Below are 25,379 nucleotides of genomic sequence, written 5' to 3'. Positions count from 1 at the left end.
ACACATTGGCATTCAGAAGCCATGCCCATCCGAGTGTGAACTACAATGCACACCATGATCTGCCAGTGCATGTAGTAAAGGTAATCAATTCCTCTGGGCAGTAAAGGGTTAAATTAGGCTGACCCTCCTTCCTGACTCCTCCCCCAGATGCCTTCTCGGTCTTGTGGGAATGACTGCTATTCTTCCTGAGGGTAATAAATATCAATTTACTGGCTGGCAGGCTCTTTGTCCTGGTTATTTCATCTGGTTGGAGGCTAGAGAGTGTGGAGGATGATCTCCACCGCCCCCCTCCATCCACTCCCAGCCCTGTCTGTAGTCACACTACACACTGACATGAGCACCTTACTCCCTTATCACAGCCAAAACCAATATGGCAGCGGAAACAGCCCTGGGCTCTCTGCTTGAGTCCACTATACTGGCTCTTGCCCGGATGTTTCTGGAGGGGGGTTTAGTGGAGAACTGTCAGTAATCAGCTGGGTGAGGGCAGGGGAGGTTATCGCATGGAGTTCTGCGTATGGCTGCTTCAAGACCCATGTGATAATTATGATATTGAGGCTGCCGCCTGCATAGCCATTTATAATGCTTATGAAGTCATAGGTATGAACAACTGTAACCGTGTGACTAAATGCAGCGTTAGAGGGTGAGTATTGTGTTCATTAAAATAGTACGTTAAACCTTTGCAATGCAGAGCTGCTGGCATCATGTGAGACCACAGCTCTTTTCATGGTGGAGAGCTATAAGGGTGGGCACAGATTTAACAACACTTGAAGCACTTTGCTGATCCGTTCTCATATGTCATACAGTGATTAAAAGTGTACAACGAACTTTAGTAATGACTCCCATCACATGTGCACATTTGCTTATATCTTGTTTTTTCCCAATTAATTTAAAATGTTTTGTTTTTTTCTGGTCTTTACAGAAAAGATGGATCCCTAGCAATTCTAGTGCAGTCCTCTCGCAGCTCCAAAGGAACACTAAGGGAGCAGGTGAAGAACATCCAACTCTGCCTCTTCCCACCACGGGAACCTGACACACAGTAACTGTGCCATGCTGGGCTGTGAGGATCGCATGCAGACCTAACGCCCATACTGTGCCGCAATGAGCAGGTAGAGTTGTTCACAATTGCATGCTTTCATGCTGCAACGACTATTAAAGGATATGTAAACCTTTGAACTCCATTTTTTTTTAAATAAAACAATGTATTATGTGATTTTAAGTGACTTTTAAATTAAATTAAAAAAATGTTTTCTTATTGAGATACAGCTTCTATGTATCCTGTATACATAGAAGCTGTAACTTGCCTTCAAATCCGAATCCATAAGGTCAGCAGGACTGACGGCTCATCTGAAAGCTGGTCCTGACACGCAGAATACAGCTGGTATTCATCACATCTAAGTCCATGTGACCAGAACCAGCTTCCAGCCGAGACATCCGTCCTGCTGACCTGACTGATTCGGCTTTGACGGCAAGATAAAGCTTCTAGGTATACAGGATACATAAAAAGAAAACCTTTTTTTTATTTAATTTAAAAGTTACTTAAGATCACATAATACATTGTTTTATTTGAAAAAAATAAAATAGTTCAAAGGTTTACATATCCAATCCTTCAGTAGCAAATATTTCAGAACAATACTTACATGTGCTGACCGTGGGCAAACTCTTATGCATGACTAAATAGAGCCGTCTGGACAAATTCCTGCTTTGGTTAAAGTGCACAGATATTAGAGATCACTAATAGGTATTTGTGTCTATGGCCTTTTCAGTTGCAAAACTTTTCTATAATAAACTTTTTTTTATTTTTTTTTCCACATAGTGGAGGCAATAAAAGCGTGGATTCTGTCTGTTCATAACAATTATCATGTTTGTTTGCTAACAAATAGTCATCCTAATCCAAACAATGTTGGTACTGTAGGTACAAGAGAGAAGAGAGAACAAAATGAATGGCGGCAGTGAAAGTGGAGGAGTAGATAACTATGGAGGGGTCCCGATGGTCCAGGTGCCCATTGGTTGGCAGAGGCGGGTGGAGCCAGGCATTGTGGTATATGTCAGGTAAGTCCCTCTCAACAGCTCTGCCTGAAGTAGTCCTTGCTGCAGTTTGCAGTCGATGGTTAATAACTTACTACATGCTCAATCTAAATGTGCAGCATTTGTATATAAAATACATTAGATATACTTCAGTGTCACATAAAGAGATACAAGAAATCTAAGCACGTATGAAAAATGAAGGATACTCTGAGAGTAAAGACTGATATTTCCTTTATTTAGCCTCTTTTTCACATTTTTAAAGGGTACCGGTCACCAGCATTTCACCTATTAAACCAGCAATACCTGGTGGTAGTGGGCGAAAAATAATTTCTATATAACCTATAATTGTCGTCTTAGTCGGGTCCGTATGCTAATGAGCATAAGAGTCAAATCGTCGTTTGAAGAGAGTCAAATCGTCGTTTGAAGAGAGTCAAATCGTCGTTTGAAGAGAGTCAAATCGTCGTTTGAAGAGAGTCAAATCGTCGTTTGAAGAGAGTCAAATCGTCGTTTGAAGAGAGTCAAATCGTCGTTTGAAGAGAGTCAAATCGTCGTTTGAAGAGAGTCAAATCGTCGTTTGAAGAGAGTCAAATCGTCGTTTGAAACGAGTCAAATCGTCGTTTGAAGAGAGTCAAATCGTCGTTCCTCAAGTCTTTCCGAGTTTACCCCGCCTCCTTACTTTTGATTGACAGCTCCTCGCCTTCCCCCAGCACACAAAATCCTGTGCTTGTGCATTGCTGTCCTCTTCTGGGGTGTGCGCACAACTGGACACCGGATTATTACGATTAAAAAGCGCTAAATGTTTGCAGACCGTTATTTACAGTCAGAGGAGGAGTTTAGGAGAGGAGATAATGGCAAAGAACTTTTGATAGCAGCGGCCAGTGAGGGATAAGTAAAATTCAATAGGTGAAATGCTGGTGACCGGTTCCCTTTAAAGCGTCTTCTTAATGCTTTATTACCGGCTTCATAATTCTTCACTGTTGTATTCCATTACCCCCTAGTCTCATACTACATATGACTCCGAGTAGCTATGAGTATTGAAAGGGAAATTCTCAGATTACAAAAGGACATTACAAAATGAAAAGCCTTTTTAATACTGCGCTGTAATCAGGTTGGTAATTTTGGTGATTTGTCTGTTTTGTATTGCAGTCCAAGTGGTAAAATCCTTACCTCTATGGATCAGCTGCGGACTTACCTAGTAACTGATGGAACTTGTAAGTGTGGGCTGGAGTGTCCCCTGAACATCTATAAGGTGAGTATTTTTGCTTGTCAAAATAATGTTGTGGGTGTAGTTCCACCTTCCTCCTCACTATTACCTGACCTGCATTTTGGTTTAACTTTGCTACAATGGGAACTATTTTCTTATTCCAATCCTTGAAAATATCCATTTGTATGAATGGCCCAATAATCAGTGTGATGTTACTATGATAATGGCCATGTCCCTGATGTGTAAACCCAGCCAAGATATGCTTTTAAAGTGTTTCTCACATTTCATTTCTTTTTTTGGTTTCCATACACAGTTCAAGGATTCTTGCTGTATATCACGTTTATTTAGTAGTTGGCACATCGCAAGGATTACTATGATTTTGGCACCAATCCTCAATAGAACAGGCATTCTTGAAAGAATCTTCATCCTCTAAGCAAAACTTGTAAGCTGGGTGATGCATAATATTATGTTTCTGCCTGCAGGTTTTCAACTTTGACGCAAGAGCAGTGGTGAAACGACGTAGCGCGGAAGACGTGAAGGCTGAAGAGGATATGACCAAACTCTGTAACCATCGTAGGAAAATTGTAGCCCTTGCAACCCTGTATAAAAGCATTGAGAGTACTCCCCTTGCACTACAAAGTCAAGCTGCTGGTAAACAAGAATTTGTCATGATCATTTCTTATTATACTAGTTTTGTAAATACATTGTCTTTACAAACGGTTTGTACTTTACACTATCAAAATATTAATCAGTTTGGAAACTTTTCTATGGTTAGGTGAATAGCAAAATATATCATCTCAGTGTATGTATTGTAATGCATCTCTAGGAGTACATACAATTGCTCTTGCAAGTTGTTCATCTTTAAATTAGAAGTAGTACTCCTTAGTAATCTAGCAATTAAGCAGTATCCTTTATAAGCCATAAACAGACTATAGTAACATGACATAGATAAATGATGGAAATAAGGAAACAATAGTATTAATATTCCCAATAATTTGCCCGAAATAGAAGCCATATAGAGTACAAAGTTCAGTAAAGATTTTGTAGTACAGATTACATCCAGCAATTTACCAAAAGAATATAGAGATCCAGTAATGTCCGGAACGTGTGTGAGGTGTCTATACAATGTTTACACTTTATGTTTTCACTTTGTCACTCTATTTATTTGACAGGATGTGGCTCAAGTCAGAACTTTAATGCAACATCCACCAGCCCAAAGATGGGGCAACACCCTTGTTCCCTGGATCCTGACATCTTCACCAAACTAATGATGGAAAAGGCCCACAACATGCCTGCTCACCACTTGGAGAAACCCCTGGATCATAAATCTGATACTTTCACTCCCCACCCTGGAGAAAGGTACTCTGACTTACGATCCAACCAGCGGCCTGCTTTGCCGAGGCAGCATGGGGCTCCTCTTGGTGAATCATATGCCTTAAGGAACTGTCCACCAGTGCCATCAAATGGTAATTACGAGGTGTTTTCAAGGACTTCACAAGCCATATCTCATGAGCTGTGTACCAGTTCTTTTACACAAGTTAAGTCTTCCCAGAATCGGCCTTCCTACCCCTCATGTAGTCAAGAACTTTCAGGCCTGTCCCCCAAACCATTAGCTCTTAATTCCTATAGTTTTGTGCCAGGTGGCAACTTCAATCGGACGCTTGAGGAATCTATTCAAGGCCCACGGCGACAGTTTGTCTTTCCTGAAAAAGATCCACTAGGTATTTTGGACTCTAACAGCTGTAGGCCACCAAGTCCAAAGCACCATGTGTTGAACTCTCCTCCCTTAATTCAGTCTCAGGTTCCCTTAATGAACCCTCACCCTACTCCTGAACACAACGCAGGCAACCATTCATCCCCAGCCCTACCCCCTCCATTCTCTCCTTTCACCCGTAGTGGTGCTCTGACATCTCCCTCTACTACTAGGTCCTCAATGTCCTCCATTTCTTCCCCAGCTGGTAGTGTGGAGCCGTCCCCTCAGCGTTCCCGCCATTCATCAGCCTCCTCTGAGCACTTTTCTGCCCCCATAAGGTCAAGCTCAAGATCTCCACGACCTGTCAGCTCCCCTAAGCGCTCTGTGCCCCACAGTCCAAAAGCAATACTTGAAGGCCTCCCTCCCTTTGGGCAGGCCCAACTGGGATCCTCTTCAAATGCCAGCCATGCCTTAACCCACCAAAGCAATAAAACAGCACCACCGGTGTCTTTGGGAGCAGTGCAGGGCTTACTGGGCTTTCCCATCGGATGCATATTGGGTCAGCAAGGCAATGCTTCTTTTCCTGCTAGCAGCCTTCTCACAGCAGCTGCTAAGGCCCAAATGGCTAATCAAACCAAACCTGAAGCCACAGCCCCTAGCACTTTACCCAGCCGAGTGCTGAATCCCAATACTTTGCTTTCTGCAACTGTCACACAAGAAGGTCGGTCCCTTCCCAGCCGGACTCACTCTCAGAAAAGAGATTTAATTGTGAAGCGCAAAAGACAAAGGAATTCTCCATGCCCTGATACAAGTCCTCAGGATCTTAGTGGGCACAACCCCACTAGCCCTTGTGGACTCTCCAAAATAAATTCTTGTTCAAAGTTATCAGGAACTGTGGGACAGCTTGAGGAAGACATGGGAAGATCCAAAGCCATCCATCCACACTCTGTTTCTGGTCATACTCCCTCTTTTCTTCAAATGCCTCGTTCATCAGTAGAGGAGTCCCCAAGCCAAAGCAAAGCTACAAGCATGTCTCCCGCCTCCCAAGATATCGGCAACCATCTTCTTGGCCTTGTGGGGCAACTAGTCCAGACTTCTACAGAGCAGAACTCAGGGACTTCTTTACCACTGAAGTTACCAACTACACCCACTGGCACAAATCCAAGTAAGTAATAAGCCTATTTAAAATTGTATATAGTTTATTTAAAGTTAAAGATTACAGTAAGGTTGTGTATTGCAACATTGCATGTTGCTATGGTCAGCTACTTTATTAACATGAATCCTGCTCATTCTCTGTGAGGCCCTGACAGCAAAGCATTCTCTGTGCTGTCTGACCAGCTAATAAACCGAGACACATTCCCATCACACACAGAGTAGCCACTCCAACAGCGTGATGGCACCAGATTACCTGCTGGAAACCAGGTGTTAAGAAGCCCTGGTACCTGCTGATTACATTCAGAACAGCAGGTCCTGTGTCTAAGAGCACCTCACTACCTTACAGGACAAATTTGCTGTTCGACATAGAGGATCTGTGAAGGGATGTTTGTATGAGGGTGCTGGGTGCCAGTGTTAGAAGCTGGTCAGACAGCACAAAGATGGCCCCTAGAGAACAAGTAGGATTTTTAAAGCTAATAAAGTCAATCAAGCTATAAACGTGCCGTTATTTCACTGCTAATCTTTAACGTTAAGAAATGTACAAAATATCTTGCACTTCCAAATACTATCCACCTTTATTATATTTGGTGGAATTTTCATTTTTTTGAGGGATTTGCATACATTGATATATTAGTTGTGCCTCTATTATTTATTTTTAAAAAAGATTATTGTGCATGTTGTTTTACCTCATTAGCTTATAAAAGTGATTAGTTGTATAACCATGTTCTTATTTTTGTTTCAGCATTATCTTCTGGCCGACCCAGTCCGTCTCCAGTACCAAAATCTCCTATTCCTAGCCTGCCCCATAGCAATGTAGTAGAAGGCAGCAACGAGCTGCCATGTTCTCTGACTAATGCTGGGGATAGCTTCTCTTTTTTGGGACAGGAGCACGTCTTGCCATTTTCTGCTACCCCTGCCCTATTAAACTTAGCAATGCTGGGGTCATTGCCGCTTTCCCTCAGCTTGAATCCGCACCAACAGCTTCTTAACCAAGGTTTGCTTAATTTGCTTTCCTCCTCTTTATTGGGTAGTGCAGAAATTGGCCTGCTGGGACTCCAAAACCCACCGTTGGCGTTGCCTTCTGCTATGGGTGACCCCGACTACAGTGCTGTGCAGGCTTTCTTAATGGCATCTCTACTACAAAACCCTCTTTTACCACTGGGAGGCCTTGGCTTACCACAGTTCGATCTTCCACCACACAACCAACAGCACAGTGCTCTCTTGTCATCCCTTGCACCTTTGCTGGACTCTATGCCGACTCCACAGAATGACACAACTGAGAAACATGAAACACCACTTTCCTTGCATGAAACGTTCTCTGAAAATGCTCTTCAACCATTGCTGTTCCCACCTGTCTCTGCATCTCCAGCCCTCATAGCTCTGAATTCAGCACTACTGGCTGCCAGTCTTGGGGCTGTTGACACCTCTGCCTGCCCTGGACAGGTAAGATGGATTTTATTATGGCAGCCTAATAGTTTCTTTACATTATGAATGGTATTCAGTCTTCACCTGCAGATCACACAGGAGGTTACAGGATGCTCAACAGGGTTGTCCACTTGATCCAATTATTATAATATTTTTTTTAAATTATTATTTTTATTGAACTTTTTTTCAAACTTGATCCAATCTTATTTTGTTTGAAGGTTTCTGCCTGCAGCTACCGCTGAAGACTGATTTGTACAGTTTTCATTGAAATTGATAATACATCTGTATGCAGTAAGCTCCTAGAGCCTGATGTCAGCATGGGCAATTGTGGTGCAAATCCACTTTCGCCCATGCTGACATCAGGATCTTATGTAACCTTGAGTGCACATTCACACAGGTCAGCTTTGCTGCAGAAAATTCCATGGCAAATCCGAGCCAGGTTCCGCTGGGAATTCCATCCGAAGGATTTGGTGCAGATTTTAGTCTGGACACTGCAGACAACAGAAGGGATAAAAAAAGACTACTCATCTCCCCTGTACTCCCGTAGTAACGCGTCCCTGCTCCACTGGCTGGTCTCTCTATTGCCAGTCTCCTGGAATGACGTTTTGTTCCATGTTGACCTCTGCAGCCAATCACAGGCTGTGATTGGTTTCAGCGATCACATGGGACGAAACGTCATCAGGCAGACTGCATATAGAACAGCCTTGTAAGTAGTGAGGCATCGCTACGAGAGACCAGGGTAGATGAGTATAATCCTATATTTTTTATTTTTTTAAATTAGGGGGGGTTATGTTTTTGTTATTTCCCCACTTGCAATGTTTGCTGCGAATTCACAGCATATCGTCACAGTAGTTGTTAATATATTTATTGCAAACTATCATTGATTTTTAGCTACAATTACAGTACATACATTCTGTACTTTTGAGCATAGAGTAGTATAGTAGTCTGATTTAGAGTGAATGTTTAACTATATTTATATTCCTATTTCAGAGCTGTATCAATACCTCATGTACCGGATCTGGCTCCATTACTACAACCACTAACTCACCTGCCTTAGCAGAGGGGAAACTCCCTCCGTCCGAACCACACAGCCCATTCCACCTCCAGCCACAACCACCTGGCCGGCTTAATACTCTGATGCCCCCTCTGCTCAACCCGTTGATTACTGCTGGATTGTTAGGTAGGTAAAAATGACTGCAGGGGTTTGGGATTTGGGATGTTTTCCCACTTTTGCTCCTAGTCCATAAAAAAACCCTACAACTACACTTTTACAGGGGATCTTGCAGCGCTGAACACTAGCACAAGTGCCCAGATGGGAAGCCTCCAGTCTCTGTTGGGGGCTCATGCCCTACTACAAAACCAGCAGGCTTTTTTACCTTCCCTCCCAGGGGCTCTGGGAATGCAGTTCTTTCAGGGACAGTGCCTTTTGCAAGGACAGCGCAACCAGGTAACTCTTTTCCCTTATCCCATTTATGCTTTTTTATTTTTTATATACATTATCACCACAGTTAATGTGCTTTTCTTTGTAATTCCCAACCTTTCTATTAATAATTCAATAGATTAAACTGTAACTGTCTCTCACTACAGAACCATTCCACATCCGAGAAGGAAGTTAACTCATCACCCCATCCAGAAATCTGCATTACACCTACATCTCAATTCCTGTCAAATTCTCAGCAGGCTTTGGACTCAAGTTTTCTCTCACAACGAACTGATGTGACTAACAAGTCTCAAACTTTGCCTCTTACCCCCTCGCAGCCTGGTTCTTTTGTCTCCAACACCTCAAGTGCCTTTGAATCCAACCCTATCCCCAAAGGCTCCCCTTTTTCGGGACCAGTCCGCACTGACCTTCCTCCAGACACACCTTCTGATCCCCCAAGAACAGACACATTATCCCAGACAATGGACCCTTCCACCTCAGAGACAGAGCCAGAGGCATCTCCACTAAAAAAGTGCAGACTGCTGACTGATTCTGTCATTCCCTGTGAGATCCCCAATGGAGCTTCCCCAAACAATTTCCCATGGATGGGTTCCCCTCACTCAGCCAATACATTAAATCTTCCTGAAATGGATCTTAACAAGGGCAAAGAGCGGGGCTACAGGTTCAATGGTCGCTCTCGGACTGAGAGATCTTATGGTCGTCGGCCACGTGGTGATAGATTATCCAGCTCCAGGCATTCTTACTGGAGATACAATGGGGAAGATACCTTGCAGAATGATGGAGAGGAAGCAGGACAGAGCCAGGAAATCACACAACCCGTCCTGGGTATCCCTCCATTCACTCACCATTGGCACGAGGAAAGAGAACAGCCAAGGGAGCAGGAGGTGGATGTATGTATTGAATAGACTAAGTATATTGCATATTAATGTAACATTGTGTGATATTTAGATCATTCACTTTGTTTTCTGCCCATCCCTGGTTTCAGAAGTGCTAATGGCACATTATAAATAACAAATGAGGGTCATTAGCCGTTCCTGACAGGTCAAAGTAGAGCGCTGGTGATGGCTTTTGGAAAGTGCACCAGACCTGAGTACTATTCTAGGTGTTGAGCCAATTTTGATCTGACCTTGTTTGCCCATCCTGAAACGATTAGTTTGGTAATCTGATTTGGGGCATTTTAATTTTTGTTAAGCAATAAAATAAAATGTGTTTTGACTTTTTTTCCAAATCCACACAAAATAATAATATACAATCGCTGTCTCATCTTTATGTTCTTGTTTATGCTGCCCATACACTAGTATTTTTGAATTTCAATATAGGCCTATTTTAGACCATTTGCTGCTGACTCTTGGCAACTTTTAGAGACCCCAATGAGCATGACTGGCACCAACTAAAGTGAAAAGTCTTTCTGGCGTGTTTTTTGGTCATTATCAGATGCTGTTGGCATAATTGAAAAGTAGTTCATGGCAGATTGGCTTCAGTGGGCATGTGCCCAGTGTTGTGACTTCATCAACATTCACTGCTCTAATCCAAATCACAGAACAATTTAAAATCACTAAAATATGGCTTCAGTACAAAAGAAAAAACTAAAACTCCAAAATATCCACAGGACAAAAACTGTCAATTTAATCAGCAAAAAAGCTTTATTGTATAGCACATCTAATCAAACACAAATGTTAAAAACACTTGTGGCGGTGAGAGGTAAGTACATAGTCCATTGCAAGAATGGTAAACGGACATAAAACATGTGCCACAGGACCAAGTAATGAATAGTAGATAGCTGGCTGCAGATAAAGAGCTGACAGGAGGTAAACCGTAACCACAAGTCAAGGCGGCAAACTGGCAGGAATAAACAAAATTGCAAGGAATATACCAACCACACACTAACCACCAGCCCCAATGCACGTTTCGCTCCTCGCTTCGTCCGGGGGTATTAAGTATAAAAAGTGCAGCATCCGAAGCCAAAGTCACAATAGTATGTGTGGTGCGAGTCAAAAGAAGGTGGCTCTGTCCAACACAATATCCACCAACAGAGTAATATACAGCACAAAAGTCAAATAACTTTAATCCAGTTGTGCAACGTTTCGGCCCAGCAGCTTTTCTCAAGCATACCTGTACCTGAGAGAGGCTGCTAAGCTGAAGCGTTGCACAACCGGATTCAAGTTATTTTACTTTTGCATCAAGACGTGAGTTCTATTTGTTACTCTGTTGGGGGATAGTATGTGGTTTTAAGTACTTTATGACTTAGTGTGGGGTATATTGGTTGCATAATCTGAACCTTTTTATTAGAGGAATGTATAAAAATAGCAAAAAAAAGTGGAAGAAAAAAGGTATGAAATGATCAAGTATATGTAGACCTTTTAGTCTCAGGAACTGAACTGCTCTCTGCCCATCAGGTGCCACCCCAGCTGCTGAAACGCTCCCGTAGAGGAAGAAGAAGAGGTCAAAAGTAAGTTAAATTGTAAGAATTGTGCACGTAGTATAAACAATGTTGTCATGCTGTATAGATGCCCAAACTCCTCACTGAAAGGCTTCAATACGTGGCAAAATAAAATGTATTGTATTAATAAATTGTAAATTAATAGTTGTGACTTTGATGCTACATTTGTTTTGTGGATAGGTAAAATAGTAGTTGAAATTGATCATGAAGTCTGCAAACCAGGTCAATTCGAGTTAGTAATGTCCATGTAATTCTGAGCAGGAAGCAATGAAAAAAAAAATCATTATCCATATAACTTCATATACACATGTGTCGGATTTGCACATTTATGCCACAAGTTAGGCCTCATTCACTCTGCTGTGCCCGTAATCACGGCCCGCGATTGCAAGGACGGCCGCGAGCTGCATTTTTGGGCCGTGCTCCCATACAAAGTATGGGAGCACGGCCCGTAAAAATCGAAAAATAGGACATGCTCCATAATTCCCGGCACGGACACCTATCCGTAGCGGTACGGACAGGTGTCCGCTTCCAACAAAACAGGGGCGGCTCCGTAATTGCGGACCGTATTGCAGCTTGCAATTACAGAGGGTTTTTTTTACGGTCGTGTGCATGGGGCCTAACTGTGTAGTGATGGGATCTTTTTCTTATCTTAGAGCACTGCGTTTCCAGTGTTACTCCTGCAAATGTATGAATAAATTGACAGCTGGTTGTTACTATTCCCCTTGTCAAAGGGGCATGTCTCCGACACTGTCCAGTCAGTGTTGACAGAATCAGATTGTGTACGGACATGCCCCATTGGCAAGAGAAATGGCAACACCCAATTGTAAATATGTTCATACATTTCCTGGAGGAATAACAGAGGAACGGCACAATGCAGATTTCTTAGAATACAGGTTAGAGAACTGGTGTTTTATCAAGGATTTAAGTATTTATTTAAACAAACATGTCTGGAGAGCCAACCAGTCCTCCTTAAACTGCATGTGATTTTGGTTGCGGTTTTGCTGATGCTTTTGCTTTGATAAGGACAACAGCAGCATCAGCATTGAAAACCATTTGTAAAAGCTGTAATGATGGTTTTTCATAGACTATTACTAGGGAAATCTTCCCATGAAACAGTTTTTTATAAAACCACAATCAAGGCAAAAAAAGGCTTTTTTTCCTCTGTATTCGATGCTTTAGGCCCCCACACATGACGCTATCGCCTTCCGCTGGAGGTGTACGTTGGGATGACTCTCAACGTAAACCTCGAACAGAAAGCTGCAACGCATACCAGGGCCGAATTCCCCGAGCAGAATGCTTCCTCCTCCCGAGGAAACCGGCTCTGGGGAAGGCAGTGCTGCCTGCTGACTTGTGCAGGAATCACCAGTGGTATAACGGTCAATATATGGTGAGTTCATCACTGGAGCCTCAAGATGAATAAGTTTTAACATATACCTGTGACGGATGCCATACACTGGCATCCGTCACCTATAGGCTCCCATGTAAAAAACAAAAAATACCTATACCACGCAGTATATATTTGTTTTTGCAGGACTCTGCGGGATGAAATTGCCAACTCTACTAAGCTATTCCATTTTTTAAAAATAAATGTATACTGACGTATAACAGCCTGACGGAGACCAGAAGGACGCTCTTTTGGCCTCCATCGGGCTAATGGAGCCATATAAACACGTTTATCCAGAAGTACACAATAAATGTAGAGCAGAAACGTGATTTGTATCTTAAAGGCGTAAATATTATACTGCAAAACCTGAACCTTTCAGTTATTGTGAAAAGTGAACCATAAAAGATTACTAGCACATGGAGAAACTGCCTCCTGATTCTCACATTTTCACGCTTGCTTGTGGTTCCAGTTCCCAGAGGATGGGTTCTCGTATAGAAGCTGTTCCTGCAAAATGGCCAACGATGGATCCTGCCAATGGTTTAAATGTAAGAGTTGTACCAAAGTTGTCTTCAGTGTACTCAGAGCTCTCATACTTTTGTATATACATGAAAGTATCCTATTCTGTAGTAGCCCAATATAGGAGTGGGTAGTCCCTGGCCATGCAGGTCTACACTATACACAACACTCATCCTAGAAAACCCCTTTAATTGCATATTACATGGTTGACCTTCAATGTATGATTGGTGAGGTTCCCACCCCTGGGACTCCCAACGGACCAGCACAACGAAAAGGTAACAGCATAGCCAACTGGATATTGCTGTGCCAGATACTACAGTAAAGCCTCATGCACACGACCGTGTGTGCCTGGCCGACCTGATACTCAGATCGTTTTTCATGGACCCGATTCACCCGCTAAAGTGAATTGGTCCGTGTAGACTATCTGGTGCCACTCGGATGCCGTAAGAAACGGCCCCAGTGGCACAACGGTTGTGTGCATGAGGCGTAAAGGGGCAATGGTACATTGCTACACCTTTTGTTCTGCTGATCGGTAGGGGCCCTTAGTAATTCCTGTCAGGTCATGGAAATTATATATTTTAGGGGACTTAAGTGTTGTCAACCTTTTCCTGCTGCTTCTGTTGCTAGGAAAGTCTAAAGGACTTACGAACGTATAATGTGTAGTATCCCTAGTAAAAGGACATAGTCAATAGAGAGAGCACTCGTTCACTGGCAATCCTAGTGGAATTGAGCCTTTGCATGAAGTCGAAACCTTGCATCTCCGGACATTTAAAGGAATACTCTGGCCAAAACTGATACTCTGTGCCTAATGCAGGGCCTGAGGGCTGGTACATGACACAAGGATTTTCAGGCCCTACATGAGGCATAACCGTGTGAGGAGGCGGTGCATGACACGGATTCAAGTACACAAGAGAATTCCGGTATTATGCCCTCCCCCTCACACTGTTAGGCTCTGCATGAGGTATATCCGCTCTGCCCAGTTGTGTTCCTTTGTTTATTCAGTGATGCAATGTTGAAATTCGACTAGGATTGCACATTTATTGTCCCACCTTTCACACTAATTACCGGTTATGTTTTGGGGTGGATTGGCAGAGCCTACTGAGAGTCATGCACCTCCTATATGTTACAGGTTGTTTTTTTTTTTTAATTATTATTATTCCAATTTGATAATGGGACATAAAGGTAACTCCCTGATATTTTCTCCCTGATGTTTTGGTATTTTGTCCTTTTTCTTTAAATGAGACCTATATAATGTGATCCCTTTATTCTCTCAGGCTGAACGTCCCATAATCCGGCATAACCGCCCTGGCCGCCCTGCCAAGAACAGACGACGAAGGATCATTTAGAGTAATTTACCTACGCTCACCCAACGGACCGGTGTCTGTTAATCTTCACCTCAAAGGCACTTCCCTTCTCCCCAACCTATGCCACATTTTACTTTGATCCAGCAAGCTAGAGGCAACTTTTATTTGATTCTCTCTTTGAGACACACCAAGATCTTCTGTCTTGAGAGGCTGCATTGGTGAGAAATCGGGGTATGCTGTCTTGTCAGTTCAGTCACAAGTCTCCTCTCTAGTGTGGGCTTAGGCCTGAGCACTGACCTGGCCCATTAAGCTCCATTTAGAATTCTATATTTAGTATTGGGACTTTGTATCATTTGGATCTTCGTATGAGATTTAAAACACTTCTGTTATGATACGTATATCCTTTGACATTATTATAGATAAAACAACCCCCCCCCCTTTTCTGTGGGGGGGAGGGGTGGCATATCTGCAGTTTTCAAGGGTGTTGAGGTAGAAACAGGCCATTGTCCCCACTCCCTAGTTCTCTTGTTTATATATAGTAATATTTTGTCTTATACGTTGACTGACAAAGTAATGGGCCCTGGGGAAACACTGTAATCCGGTCTAGATAACTATTGGCTCCCCAACTAGTATTGGTGTAAAACTCCCAGCATACTCTGCCAGCTGTATAGCTAATAATGTATACTGAATCTTGTGTATACTCGGTGACTAGATGCCTAAACCTACTTTAAGAGCTGGATAATACATAAGCCATAAAGTAATTCCGATCCTAAAAGCACAAATTGCATTATCCACATTCTGTCACATGCTGTTCTTTTGTCCATTACACTATTTTAATTTATTTATTCTCTTTTATGTATATGTTTTTTCTTCCTTTTCTTTCTACATTTTGGTACTTCTAGTTTGGAATCTTCACATGATGTGACTGTCATTGTCTCAGCCACTAATTCACATGTCACGTTGTTTTTGGCTTTTTGTTTTTTGATTGCTCAGCTTGTACTTGTTGCCCAAATTCCACTTTACAGCCACTTTAAGGTTTTCATACGTCCACAACCACACCACTCTTCGTTGTTACACATCCCCCACAGACTAACTCCCATGAACTTCAATGCACAAGGGCCGCACATGCTGCCGCCTCTCCACTGAGTTCAAGGAGGAAAGCTGCAGCTGTGATTGGTGGTCTCGAGACCCCCATTCTGCCGATAGGTGAGGGTCCCAGAGGTGGTTCTGTGGATTTGCCACAAATGTTTTAAGATGGAAATAACCCTTTAACTACTGCAGGTCTCTACTTTTCTTCTGGAAAATCTGCTCGTTTAACAGTTGTTGCAAAAGTCTGCGATCTAGACCATTTTATCAGATGTGGGGCTGTCTGTACAGAGCATGGGAATAACATGAATTTTAAGACCTCTTTAACTGCAGGACCTGATGCGTCATCAGCAATCCTGGATAAGATTTCCCACATAATGTAGAAGGGGGTCACATATATTTCAAGTCAACCTTGAATAATATGTAACCAATTGTCTTTAAAGAGGGTGTAATATACATTAATATTTATTTTTGTAACAATGCACTTTTTAATCTGTGTCTGCTCATGAAATATGTGGCATTAAATTTGATGACATTAATGACTAAAGTGGCAAATGACCATCTATAAGAGTAATGATCTTAAGTATCATGTGCTAACAACATTATCAATCTCTTATTCTCTATAACTAGTATTTTAGGCCTTATTCAGACTAACGTGTAATACGTCCGTGTGACGGCCGTTGAAACAACGTCTGTCACACGGACCTATATAATTCAACGTGGCCATTCACACGGCCGTTGTTTCAACGGACCGTGTGAATGGTCTGTGAGAAAATAGGACATGTCCTATTTTTTCACGCTTCACAAATCCCTCCATAGACTAGTCTATGGGGGATGCGTAATATCGCATCCCGCATTGCAGAGCACGGACACACCTCAGACGTGTAAAAACTAACAGTTTTCACATCTGAGATGCGCATCGCCCGTCTGAATCTAGCCTTAGGGCCCATTCACACGAACGTGAATAACGTCCGTGTGCTGCGCATGGACCCTATATTAGTGCGTTTTCACGCACCTACGCAGCCTTTGAAGTCAATAGGAGCGTGAAAACCATGCACCGCACACGGATGCACATTCGATTGATTGAAAAAAAAGTTTGCGAATGCGTGAATAACGCATGCCATTCGCAAATCACACTGATGCATACGCAGCACAAGGAACAGATTATCGTGCGTTTTTCACGCGCGTGAATCTCATACGCTCGTGTGAATGTAGCCTCCTACTGTGTGGACAATAGAGATTGGTTGCTGGAAAGAAGACATGTTTTAAAAATAAATAGCTGAGAATTACTTTGCTAGGTAATTATTTAATGTATGCTATAGGAGGGTTAAAGAGGACCTGTCAGCTCTCCTGACCAGTCACATTTGGTAAATGCCTGCATTCCCCATAATCTAACAATGCTGTACCACCTTTTCTTAGAATTCTGCATTGTGCCATTCCTGAATAAATTGACCATTGGGTATTACCACTCCTTTTGTCCATGAGGGTATGTTCACACGATGAGAGGCATTTACGTGTGGAAAGACAGACTGTTAACAGCTGCCTCTTTTCACACGTAAATGCTCCTCCTCGCATTTTGCGAGCCGTCTGAGACGCTCGTAAATCTTGAGCTGTGCTTCATTGAGTTCAATGAAGAACAGCTCAAATTACGTTGCAAAGAAGTGTCCTGCACTTCTTTGCCGAGGCAGTCCATTTACGCGTCGTCGTTTGACAGCTGTCAAACGACGACGCGTAAATGACAGGTCGTCTGCACAATATGTCGGCAAACCCATTCAAATGAATGGGCAGATGTTTGCCGACGTATTGTAGCCCTATTTTCAGACGTAAAACGAGGCATAATACGCCTCGTTTACGTCTGAAAATAGGTCGTGTGAACCCAGCCTAAGGTTTTTCTCATACAGTCGTACACACTCTACACTGAATGGACAGTGTCAAACTGTGAAGGGACACATCCTATTGACAATGGGAATGGTAACACCCAGCTGTCAATTCATTTATACATTTCCAGGATGAGGAACTGCACAAAGCAGAGTTCTAAAAAAAAATATTCCCAAGAATTTTTATATTTTGGTAAATTAAAGCATTTACTAAAACATACATGTCAGGAGAGCTGACTGGTCTTCTTTAAATAAAAATGATAATCTTCATCTAGATTGGCACATCCAGACGTTTACTCTGGATTGTATGAGCCGAGAATTGTCAGTTACTGTTGTAATACCTGTAAAATACTGATAGCAATGTTACAGGCCTGGGGAGAATCTTCAGTAATACCATAGCACATTTATTTTTTTCTTTCTCTTGTCCACCTTGGCCCTTCTACGTGTACAACGTTATATGTAACTAAGATTAGCATCACACTGCTCCAAAATCTAGGTTATCCAATGACACTATCAAACAGGAGTTACATATTCATCACCTGTTCCTTATATTATAAATAACCAAATGCTTAATTTTCATATCTTCACTTGCTTCCACCCATGTGGTCAAAGGCGAACTACATGCTGACCCTAGTATATGTCCTGTAGGGATATAGAGATTTGGAAGTTATTTCTTCATTTTTAGATTTTCCTAGAAATACCCCTACAGGATAGATCCTAGGATTATCAGGCAGTTTGCCTGCAGCCATGAGAGCAGAAGCAAGCAAAGATAACCAAAAACTGTATTTACCAAAATATCTTGATGCAGAATTAATGCTGGAAATATTTACTGGTGGAATTGGGAGTAGTTATTTGGGTTTGACGCAGTAGGGAAGGTGCTGAAATTACAAATTGGGGTTTAGAAACAACTAAACCTTTTACACAGCACATAAATCAAGACTGAAACAAGATGCAGCTACTCTAAAGTTTGAACATACACATGAGCTAAAAGTCTACCGAAATGTAGGATTTTGGCCATATTGGCTGACCATCGTTTGACAAATTAAGTTTTGAGATGACCGACAGACTTCTGTCCGCCAAAAATGTGATCGGCAAGTTTGGAGAACTTTGAATCTACGTGCGTATGGCATAACTGTGAATTCGGCCAATCAAAAAAACTGACTCCCTGATCAACCAGTTTTGTCTCTTCTGTTGCTATTGGGATAGTTCATACGATTTGATCCCGTGAACAATTGAACGCCAGCATTGTGGCCGGTCATTTTCTTGTCAAAAAGGTTGGCACTGTGGAAATAGCAATATATGATATAATTTAAAAAAACAACTGAAATAGGACATGTCATAAATGGCTTAAAATCTGTCTGTAATCTATTTCCTTTAATACATACAGGTCTTTGCAAAGAAAAGTGAAATAATTAATGCGAAAATAATCCTCTCTCAAAAGGAGAGACAGGTCCTGGTAACGATGTTTTGCATATGGCCTCATATCTCCCATAGACTATAATAGAGCGTGACTTGCGCATGTTCGGCCACTTCTCCACAGGAACTGCGCGCCTCCATTCCTGGGATAATCCCTGCAGATGGACCACCACGGATCAGACATTTTTGGCATATCTAATAATTAGACCATAAATGGTCATAATAGAAAAAAACTCTTTAAAGAGGACCTGTCACCTCTCCTGACATATATATTTAATAAAGAATTACTCCTAGAAATGTATTAATACATTTACAACTAGGTGTTACTGTTCCCCTTCTTAAAGGGTTGTATCCCTAAGTTACTGATGAGGTGCATTTTCATTACCTGTAATTTAATGGTTCGGCTCTTTTTTTAGAAGGAATTTTTCCTTTTATATGACTTTTTTATTCTTTTATTTATTTTTTTAAAGTCACAGGAAAATGTCTTTAGTTTATACTGTCCATGCTAAAAATATACATAGTATTAGACTAAATCCCACGTACATGGGCAGCATTCACCCAGTATATGTACATAGTAGTAACTATGTTCAGTGTTATTTTGTAAAGTAATGATAACACGATATTAAAAAAGGTAGATGTGTTTGTGATTATAATATTGTAAAGCACCCATGTATTGCTATCACATTGCTACCTTTTGACTGAAACTTTGCAGGAAGGAAAGCTGCATGACTGGCGCAGATAATCGACATAAAATGAAATGAGACTTCGTCTTGTTTATTTCTTGCTCGTGTTGTTTGCGGTGATTTTTCTCGTGTTTGAACCGTATTGGTTTGTTAACATTTAATTGCTTCATCCTTTTAAATTTACAAGTTTTGCAATTTATAAAAACACTTCTAAAAGTTACTGTCCTACAAATAGACCATTTGAAAAGCAGATGCCATGCATGGCGCAGTGGAAAATGGGACATGCAGGTCCCAAGGATTTAGAAATCAGTTCAGACTACGAGATACCGTTTACAGGGTTTACAACCTATTTCACCAAGAGCAGCTCACCCGCACGTTCAATGTATCTCCTATTTCACAGGCCTATACTATATGAAGCATAAGCGTGATCACAACTGCTTCTGTTTCCTAGTGATTATGCAATGTACCAGTTCTTTGTAGGAATTGGTAAATGAACACTCATAAAGTGCACTTATTATGACGAGGGACCTTCAACAAGCTGCCCAGAAAGGGTTAAAGTGTTTGCCTTGAATCCCATTTTACAGGTCACAATAGATATAATCTATTTAAAGGGGTTCTGTGAGATTTGGGGAATGTTAACTTAATGGTGGGAAACTACAAAAATAACTCCAATATACACGTATAAAAAAATTCCACCAGCCGCCAGTAGTGTACACATAGGATGATGTGCATGGTTTACAACAGGGAGGGCAGTGGCGATTTTTAATACAAGTAAAATAGGAAGTGTTTTCTTGTTGGAGTTTCTGCAGGTTTTTCGAAGTTCTGGACGACCTCTTTAAAAAGTTGAGCAACTTAAAAAAAAAAAAAAACATTTTCACTTATGACACGTGCACTTCAAATATTCTGTTTATTGTGATAGTGGTGGTGTTTATAGCGTAGGGGCTGTAGAGGAAACCTCCTAGTGTAACACTAACATTACTTTGCCATCACTACAGACCTGTTATATTCCCCTTTACCTGTAGACATTTATTGTCAGTATAGAAATACTGTGCTCTCCAGATCTTCCCAAACAAGAGCATCTTTGATATAGTAGACCTTTTTTTATTGCAGCTGTAACCATCACAGAGCATTTCACCCTTTCTGGTTTCAGCATCAACTGTGAAACAAGGAACATATTCAGGTTAGATCTGTCTTGATGATAGTTGGGCCCCATGCACACGAACGTGCTTTTGCGGCCGCAATTCCCTCGAAAATCCACGGGAGAATTGCAGCCCCGTTCATTTCTACGGGCCCATGCACACGACCGTGGTTTTCACGGTCCGTGCATGGCCCAGGGGCCTGGACCGCAGAAAGAATGGACATGTCTTATTATGGCCGTGTTCTGCGGTCCAGGCTCATACAGAATAATGGATGCAGCCATGTGCACGGCCCGCGATTTGCGTGCGGCCCGCGGCTGGCCGACCCAAAAATCACAGCCGTGCACATAGCTACGGTCATGTGCATGAGGCCTTAAAGTTACGTGTAAAATATCTGTACCTGGTCATCCTTAGGTCTTGTTCACACAGGGTGATAGGCAGCTCTCCCTCAGGAAAAATTCCTCCCTGCTCAGTTGCAGCTAAGTAAAATGCAGCGTGTGAATGGGTATGTATGCATTCCTACTCCTGTGCCATCTACCCAGTAACCCGTAATGCCCCATTTAAACACAATCTAATGGCTCTCTTCACATTAGCGTCTTGGCTTCCATTATTGAAGGCACATGACAGATGCGAATCCTGATAGAAATCTGATGAACCGCATTATTGGTTAATGGAATCTATCATATTTGAATTGTCACCAACCCTGATCCGGTTGGCCAATAAGATTTATCCTCTCTTTCAGCACGCTGAGGTTTTTCGGCATTAGGCCATCACCAACCTGTACAATTCTCAGCCTCTCACTACATGAACATCTCCAGTGCTCTGGTTGGTCAAAATATACCTTTAGTTCTCTCACCTTACAAAGCCGCTCGGGTAATGTAAACCAACTTGCATCTATTGCTGAAGTTTTGATACTAATATAAAGTTTTCACTACACATCCCAATTATAACCCCCATAGTCACATCTACTCTTCATGACTTTTTCTCTATTGAATTCTTTTTGTACAACTATTAAATGAAGCATATTTAATTATCCTCTTTTTTTTTTTTTTTTAGGAGATGCATAAAGCCATATTGTATTTATTAGCCCCATAGTTATGGGGCACAGTGTAACTTATCACACATTGGATCCTGGCACGCTACAAATCTGTGCATGAATTCTATCAATGTTTCCATTCTGACAGATGATGGAATACTTTTAATTTTGTGCTTCTAATTATTTTATGTCACAGTGTATTTGTTATTATATCAAACTACCTTTCCGGCAAAGATTATTCGAAAATATCCCATGTTAAAATCCAGAGCTCATACAACTCTGCATCATGTAAGTGCATTTAAGTACATATTACAGACCGCAACCACCTCATCTAGTGTAAGATCACCAAGTGCTGTATACTGTGCAAAGGCTATGACCTGATCTGTGATATAATGGTTGTCAGACACACTGTGCATACGGTTGTACAGTCGGGACTTCTGTTGTCCCATATTGGACCTAAAGGTGACCGTTATACCATAGAAGATCATTGATCCCAATGAGCTCTGCTGCCTAAATCCCAGAATGTAGCGTTGATCCTCTGTTACTGCACACTACAGATATAGCTCGGTTATAGACCAGTCACTCGAGGAACAAGTGACTTCTAATCTTCCTAACTGATGGCAAAGTGCTTCTCAATGAATGCTTTATAGTCCTCTTCAGCAAGGATGGAGATAATGTGTACACTCAATTATGCAAATGTATTACTTATTGTTTGTGTCTGTAAATATTGTATAGTCCCATTTGTCTTGTTACTTATGAGACATAAAAAAGAAACAATATGTCAACAAGAAATTGGATTTTGTATCAATTTTTGCTTTTTCATGTAAAATATTTTCCTCTTAAGTTTTTAATATTTTTTTGTACAAAATAAAAAAAAAAGGAAAAACAACAAACTTTTACAATTGTGAATTTGAGCTTTTTATATGGAAGTTGACTTTAATTTAACAGATGAAAATATTTTGAACATTTTTAGATTTTATGTTTTCTGATCATTGAGGGGTCTTTTTATTTTGTATCAAGTATTAAAATGAAAAGTGTGGTAATGTTTAAATTTAATGTGCGTCCGTGTTTTTTTTCCTGTATTTGGTTTTGTACCTACATTTTCACTTTATGGGGGGGAAGTATGTGGACATCAGACATCCTTTTGTAGTTGAATATCTTATTCCAGAACTATGGATATTAATATTGAGTTGGCCCTTACGTTGCTTCCGTTACAGCCGAAAGTCTTCTGGGAAGGATTTCCACTAAATATTTTAACATACAAATATAATGGTGGTTTCTCTTGGCTCAAATACCCACAAAATCTCTCTCAGACCAGAGCAGGCAAAACTAAATTGGGTATGATCCAACAAATACCCTAAATAACATATATAAAGTACAGTGAAGTTTACCGCTCAGACGGCACTTGTAACAGTCCAATATCATTCAGTATAGACACTCTCTCCCAGAAAAATGCAGTGGACAGTCCGCAATCCAATGAGGGTGTGGATGGTAATTCTTATCCTTGTAGTTCCACCAAGCTCCTTATCGTCTCTCTCCACATTCAAAGAACTCCTGGTAGGAAAAGGATCTTATGTCTCTAATAGATGGAAAAAGGAAGACACATAGTGCAACACCCTCTGCAAAAAGATTGCTCCACGCCAAGTTTAATCCATACTCACAGAAGTAACAAGAAATAAAAGCATCAAGGTAAGTAAAAATCTTTAAAGTTTCTAGGCGGCTCGCCAAACACTCTCGCCCGACCCTGGGTTTCGCCCTTCCGGCTTCCTCTGGCTATAAATTACAATTTTACATTATTCTGCGGGTTGATACGATTACAGCGATTCCATATGTATATAATTTTTTTTATGTTTTGCAGCGTTTCTGCAATAAAATCACTTATTTATAAAATGTATTATTTTTTGTGTCACCATATTCTGAGAGCGCTAACTTTTTTATTTTTCAATCAAAAAAGCTGTGTAAGAGCTTGTTTTTTGCGGGACGGGTTGTAGTTTGTATCGGTACAATTTTGGCGTACATGCGACTTTTTGATCACTTTTTGTTGTATATTTTGGGAGGGGGGGTGACCAAAAAATTGTGATTCTGATATTGTTTTTCATTTATTTTTTTGGCGGTGGTCACCGTGCGGGAAAAATAATATTACAGTTTTATAGTTGGGGTCGTTACGAACGCGGCGATACCAAATACTTTGTTTTAACGTTTAATTTTTTTCCTATAATAAAAGACTTTATTATAGGAAAAAAAGCCGTTTATGTCACTTCTAACTTTTATTTTTACACTTTTTAAAAACATTTTAATTTTTTTTTAAACTTTTTTACTTGTCCCACTAGGGGACACTTAGACTTGCAGCTCTGATCGCTGCTGGAACACATTACACTACCTACGTAGTGTAATGTGTTCTAACTGTCATTGTAACGTGACAGTCACACTGCCAGGAAGCCTCGGAGGACCGGCTGGAGGCTGCTCCTCCGAGGCTTCTGTACCTGGCAGCCCGGAGGCCATTGTCTGGCCTCTGGTTGCCGTGATAAGGATCGCCAGCCCCCGCAAATGCATGTGGGGGGCTGCCGACCTGCTCTAAACTTCTTCAATGGTTTACGATTTTTGGCCGCAAACTTGGGGCATAATTGCTTTGCCCGGCGCTCTTGCGCTGGGTGATCTTACTACAGCAGAGCACTGGCGTAGCTATAGGGGTCGCAGCGGTCGCAATTGCGACCGGTCCCCGAAGCCAGGGGGGCCCACAGCCCCCCCGCACCACATCAATAAAAAGTTACTATAGTAACTTGGGCCGCGGGCCCCTGTTACTATAGTAACATACTTTACTTACCTTCCTGGTTCCGGATGGCAGCGGAGGTGCTGACGTCAGGCGCTGTGCGCAGCGCATGATGTCACAGCGCTATGCGCCGCGCACAGCATCGAGACAACAGAACTCCCGCCGCGGCCGAAGAGGAAGGTAAGGTTAGCCCTGACTGCCGCGGTCCGACTCCTGGGACCCGCCAATCAGCTGTTTTGAAGGGGCCGCAGAACTCGTACGAGAGCTGCTCCCCTTCATTCCGGTCACACTGTGAATCCGTGTCGGCGATTCACAGTGTGAGCGAGTAGTGAAATGAAGGGGAAGCAGCTCTCGTACGAGTGCTGCGGCCCCTTCAAAACAGCTGATTTGCGGGTCCCGGGCGACACATCAGCTATTGATGTTTAGGGACTGCACAACCCCTAAGCCTACGATGTAGCAGACTTAGGGGCCCCATGAGACAGGATCACAGATTGTGTGATCCTGTCTGCTGGGCCCTGTATCTAAGCCAATCACATGGTAGGCTTAGATACATGGCCCATGTGTGATCTTGTCTGGTGGGCCATGTATATAAGCCTACCACACTGTAGGCTTAGATACATGGCCCATGCGTGATCCTGTCTGCTGGGCCCTGTATCTAAGCCAATCACATGGTAGGCTTAGATACATGGCCCATGTGTGATCCTGTCTGCTGGGCCCTGTATCTAAGCCTACCACACTAGGTTTAGATACAGGGCCCCAGCACACAGTAATCTTATACTGTATAAGAT

General features: G+C 42.0%; 1 protein-coding gene across 2 annotated transcripts in view; it reads left to right on the top strand.

Annotated features, from left to right (window-relative positions):
• MBD6 (methyl-CpG binding domain protein 6) overlaps positions 1-22,650 on the top strand; it is a 60,166-nt gene extending 37,516 nt beyond the window's left edge. Inside the window, exons 2-14 of one of the 2 annotated variants that reach the window (XM_075851991.1) lie at positions 920-1,106; positions 1,913-2,049; positions 3,172-3,274; positions 3,712-3,880; positions 4,402-6,087; positions 6,820-7,520; positions 8,493-8,682; positions 8,777-8,949; positions 9,090-9,833; positions 11,340-11,392; positions 13,237-13,312; positions 14,558-14,630; positions 21,842-22,650. In XM_075851991.1, the coding sequence (XP_075708106.1) occupies positions 1,937-2,049; positions 3,172-3,274; positions 3,712-3,880; positions 4,402-6,087; positions 6,820-7,520; positions 8,493-8,682; positions 8,777-8,949; positions 9,090-9,833; positions 11,340-11,392; positions 13,237-13,312; positions 14,558-14,629 (4,080 nt within the window). In that variant the 5' untranslated portion in view covers positions 920-1,106; positions 1,913-1,936 and the 3' untranslated portion in view covers position 14,630; positions 21,842-22,650. Of the gene's footprint in view, positions 1-919; positions 1,107-1,912; positions 2,050-3,171; positions 3,275-3,711; positions 3,881-4,401; positions 6,088-6,819; positions 7,521-8,492; positions 8,683-8,776; positions 8,950-9,089; positions 9,834-11,339; positions 11,393-13,236; positions 13,313-14,557 lie in introns of both variants that reach the window. The other variant, XM_075851989.1, reaches the window with a different exon arrangement.
• The last annotated feature ends 2,729 nt before the right edge of the window (positions 22,651-25,379 follow it).

This window comes from Rhinoderma darwinii, chromosome 2 (genome assembly GCF_050947455.1).
Source record: "Rhinoderma darwinii isolate aRhiDar2 chromosome 2, aRhiDar2.hap1, whole genome shotgun sequence".
NCBI lineage: Eukaryota > Metazoa > Chordata > Amphibia > Anura > Rhinodermatidae > Rhinoderma > Rhinoderma darwinii.
This window is presented reverse-complemented; position numbering and strand designations above follow the sequence as displayed.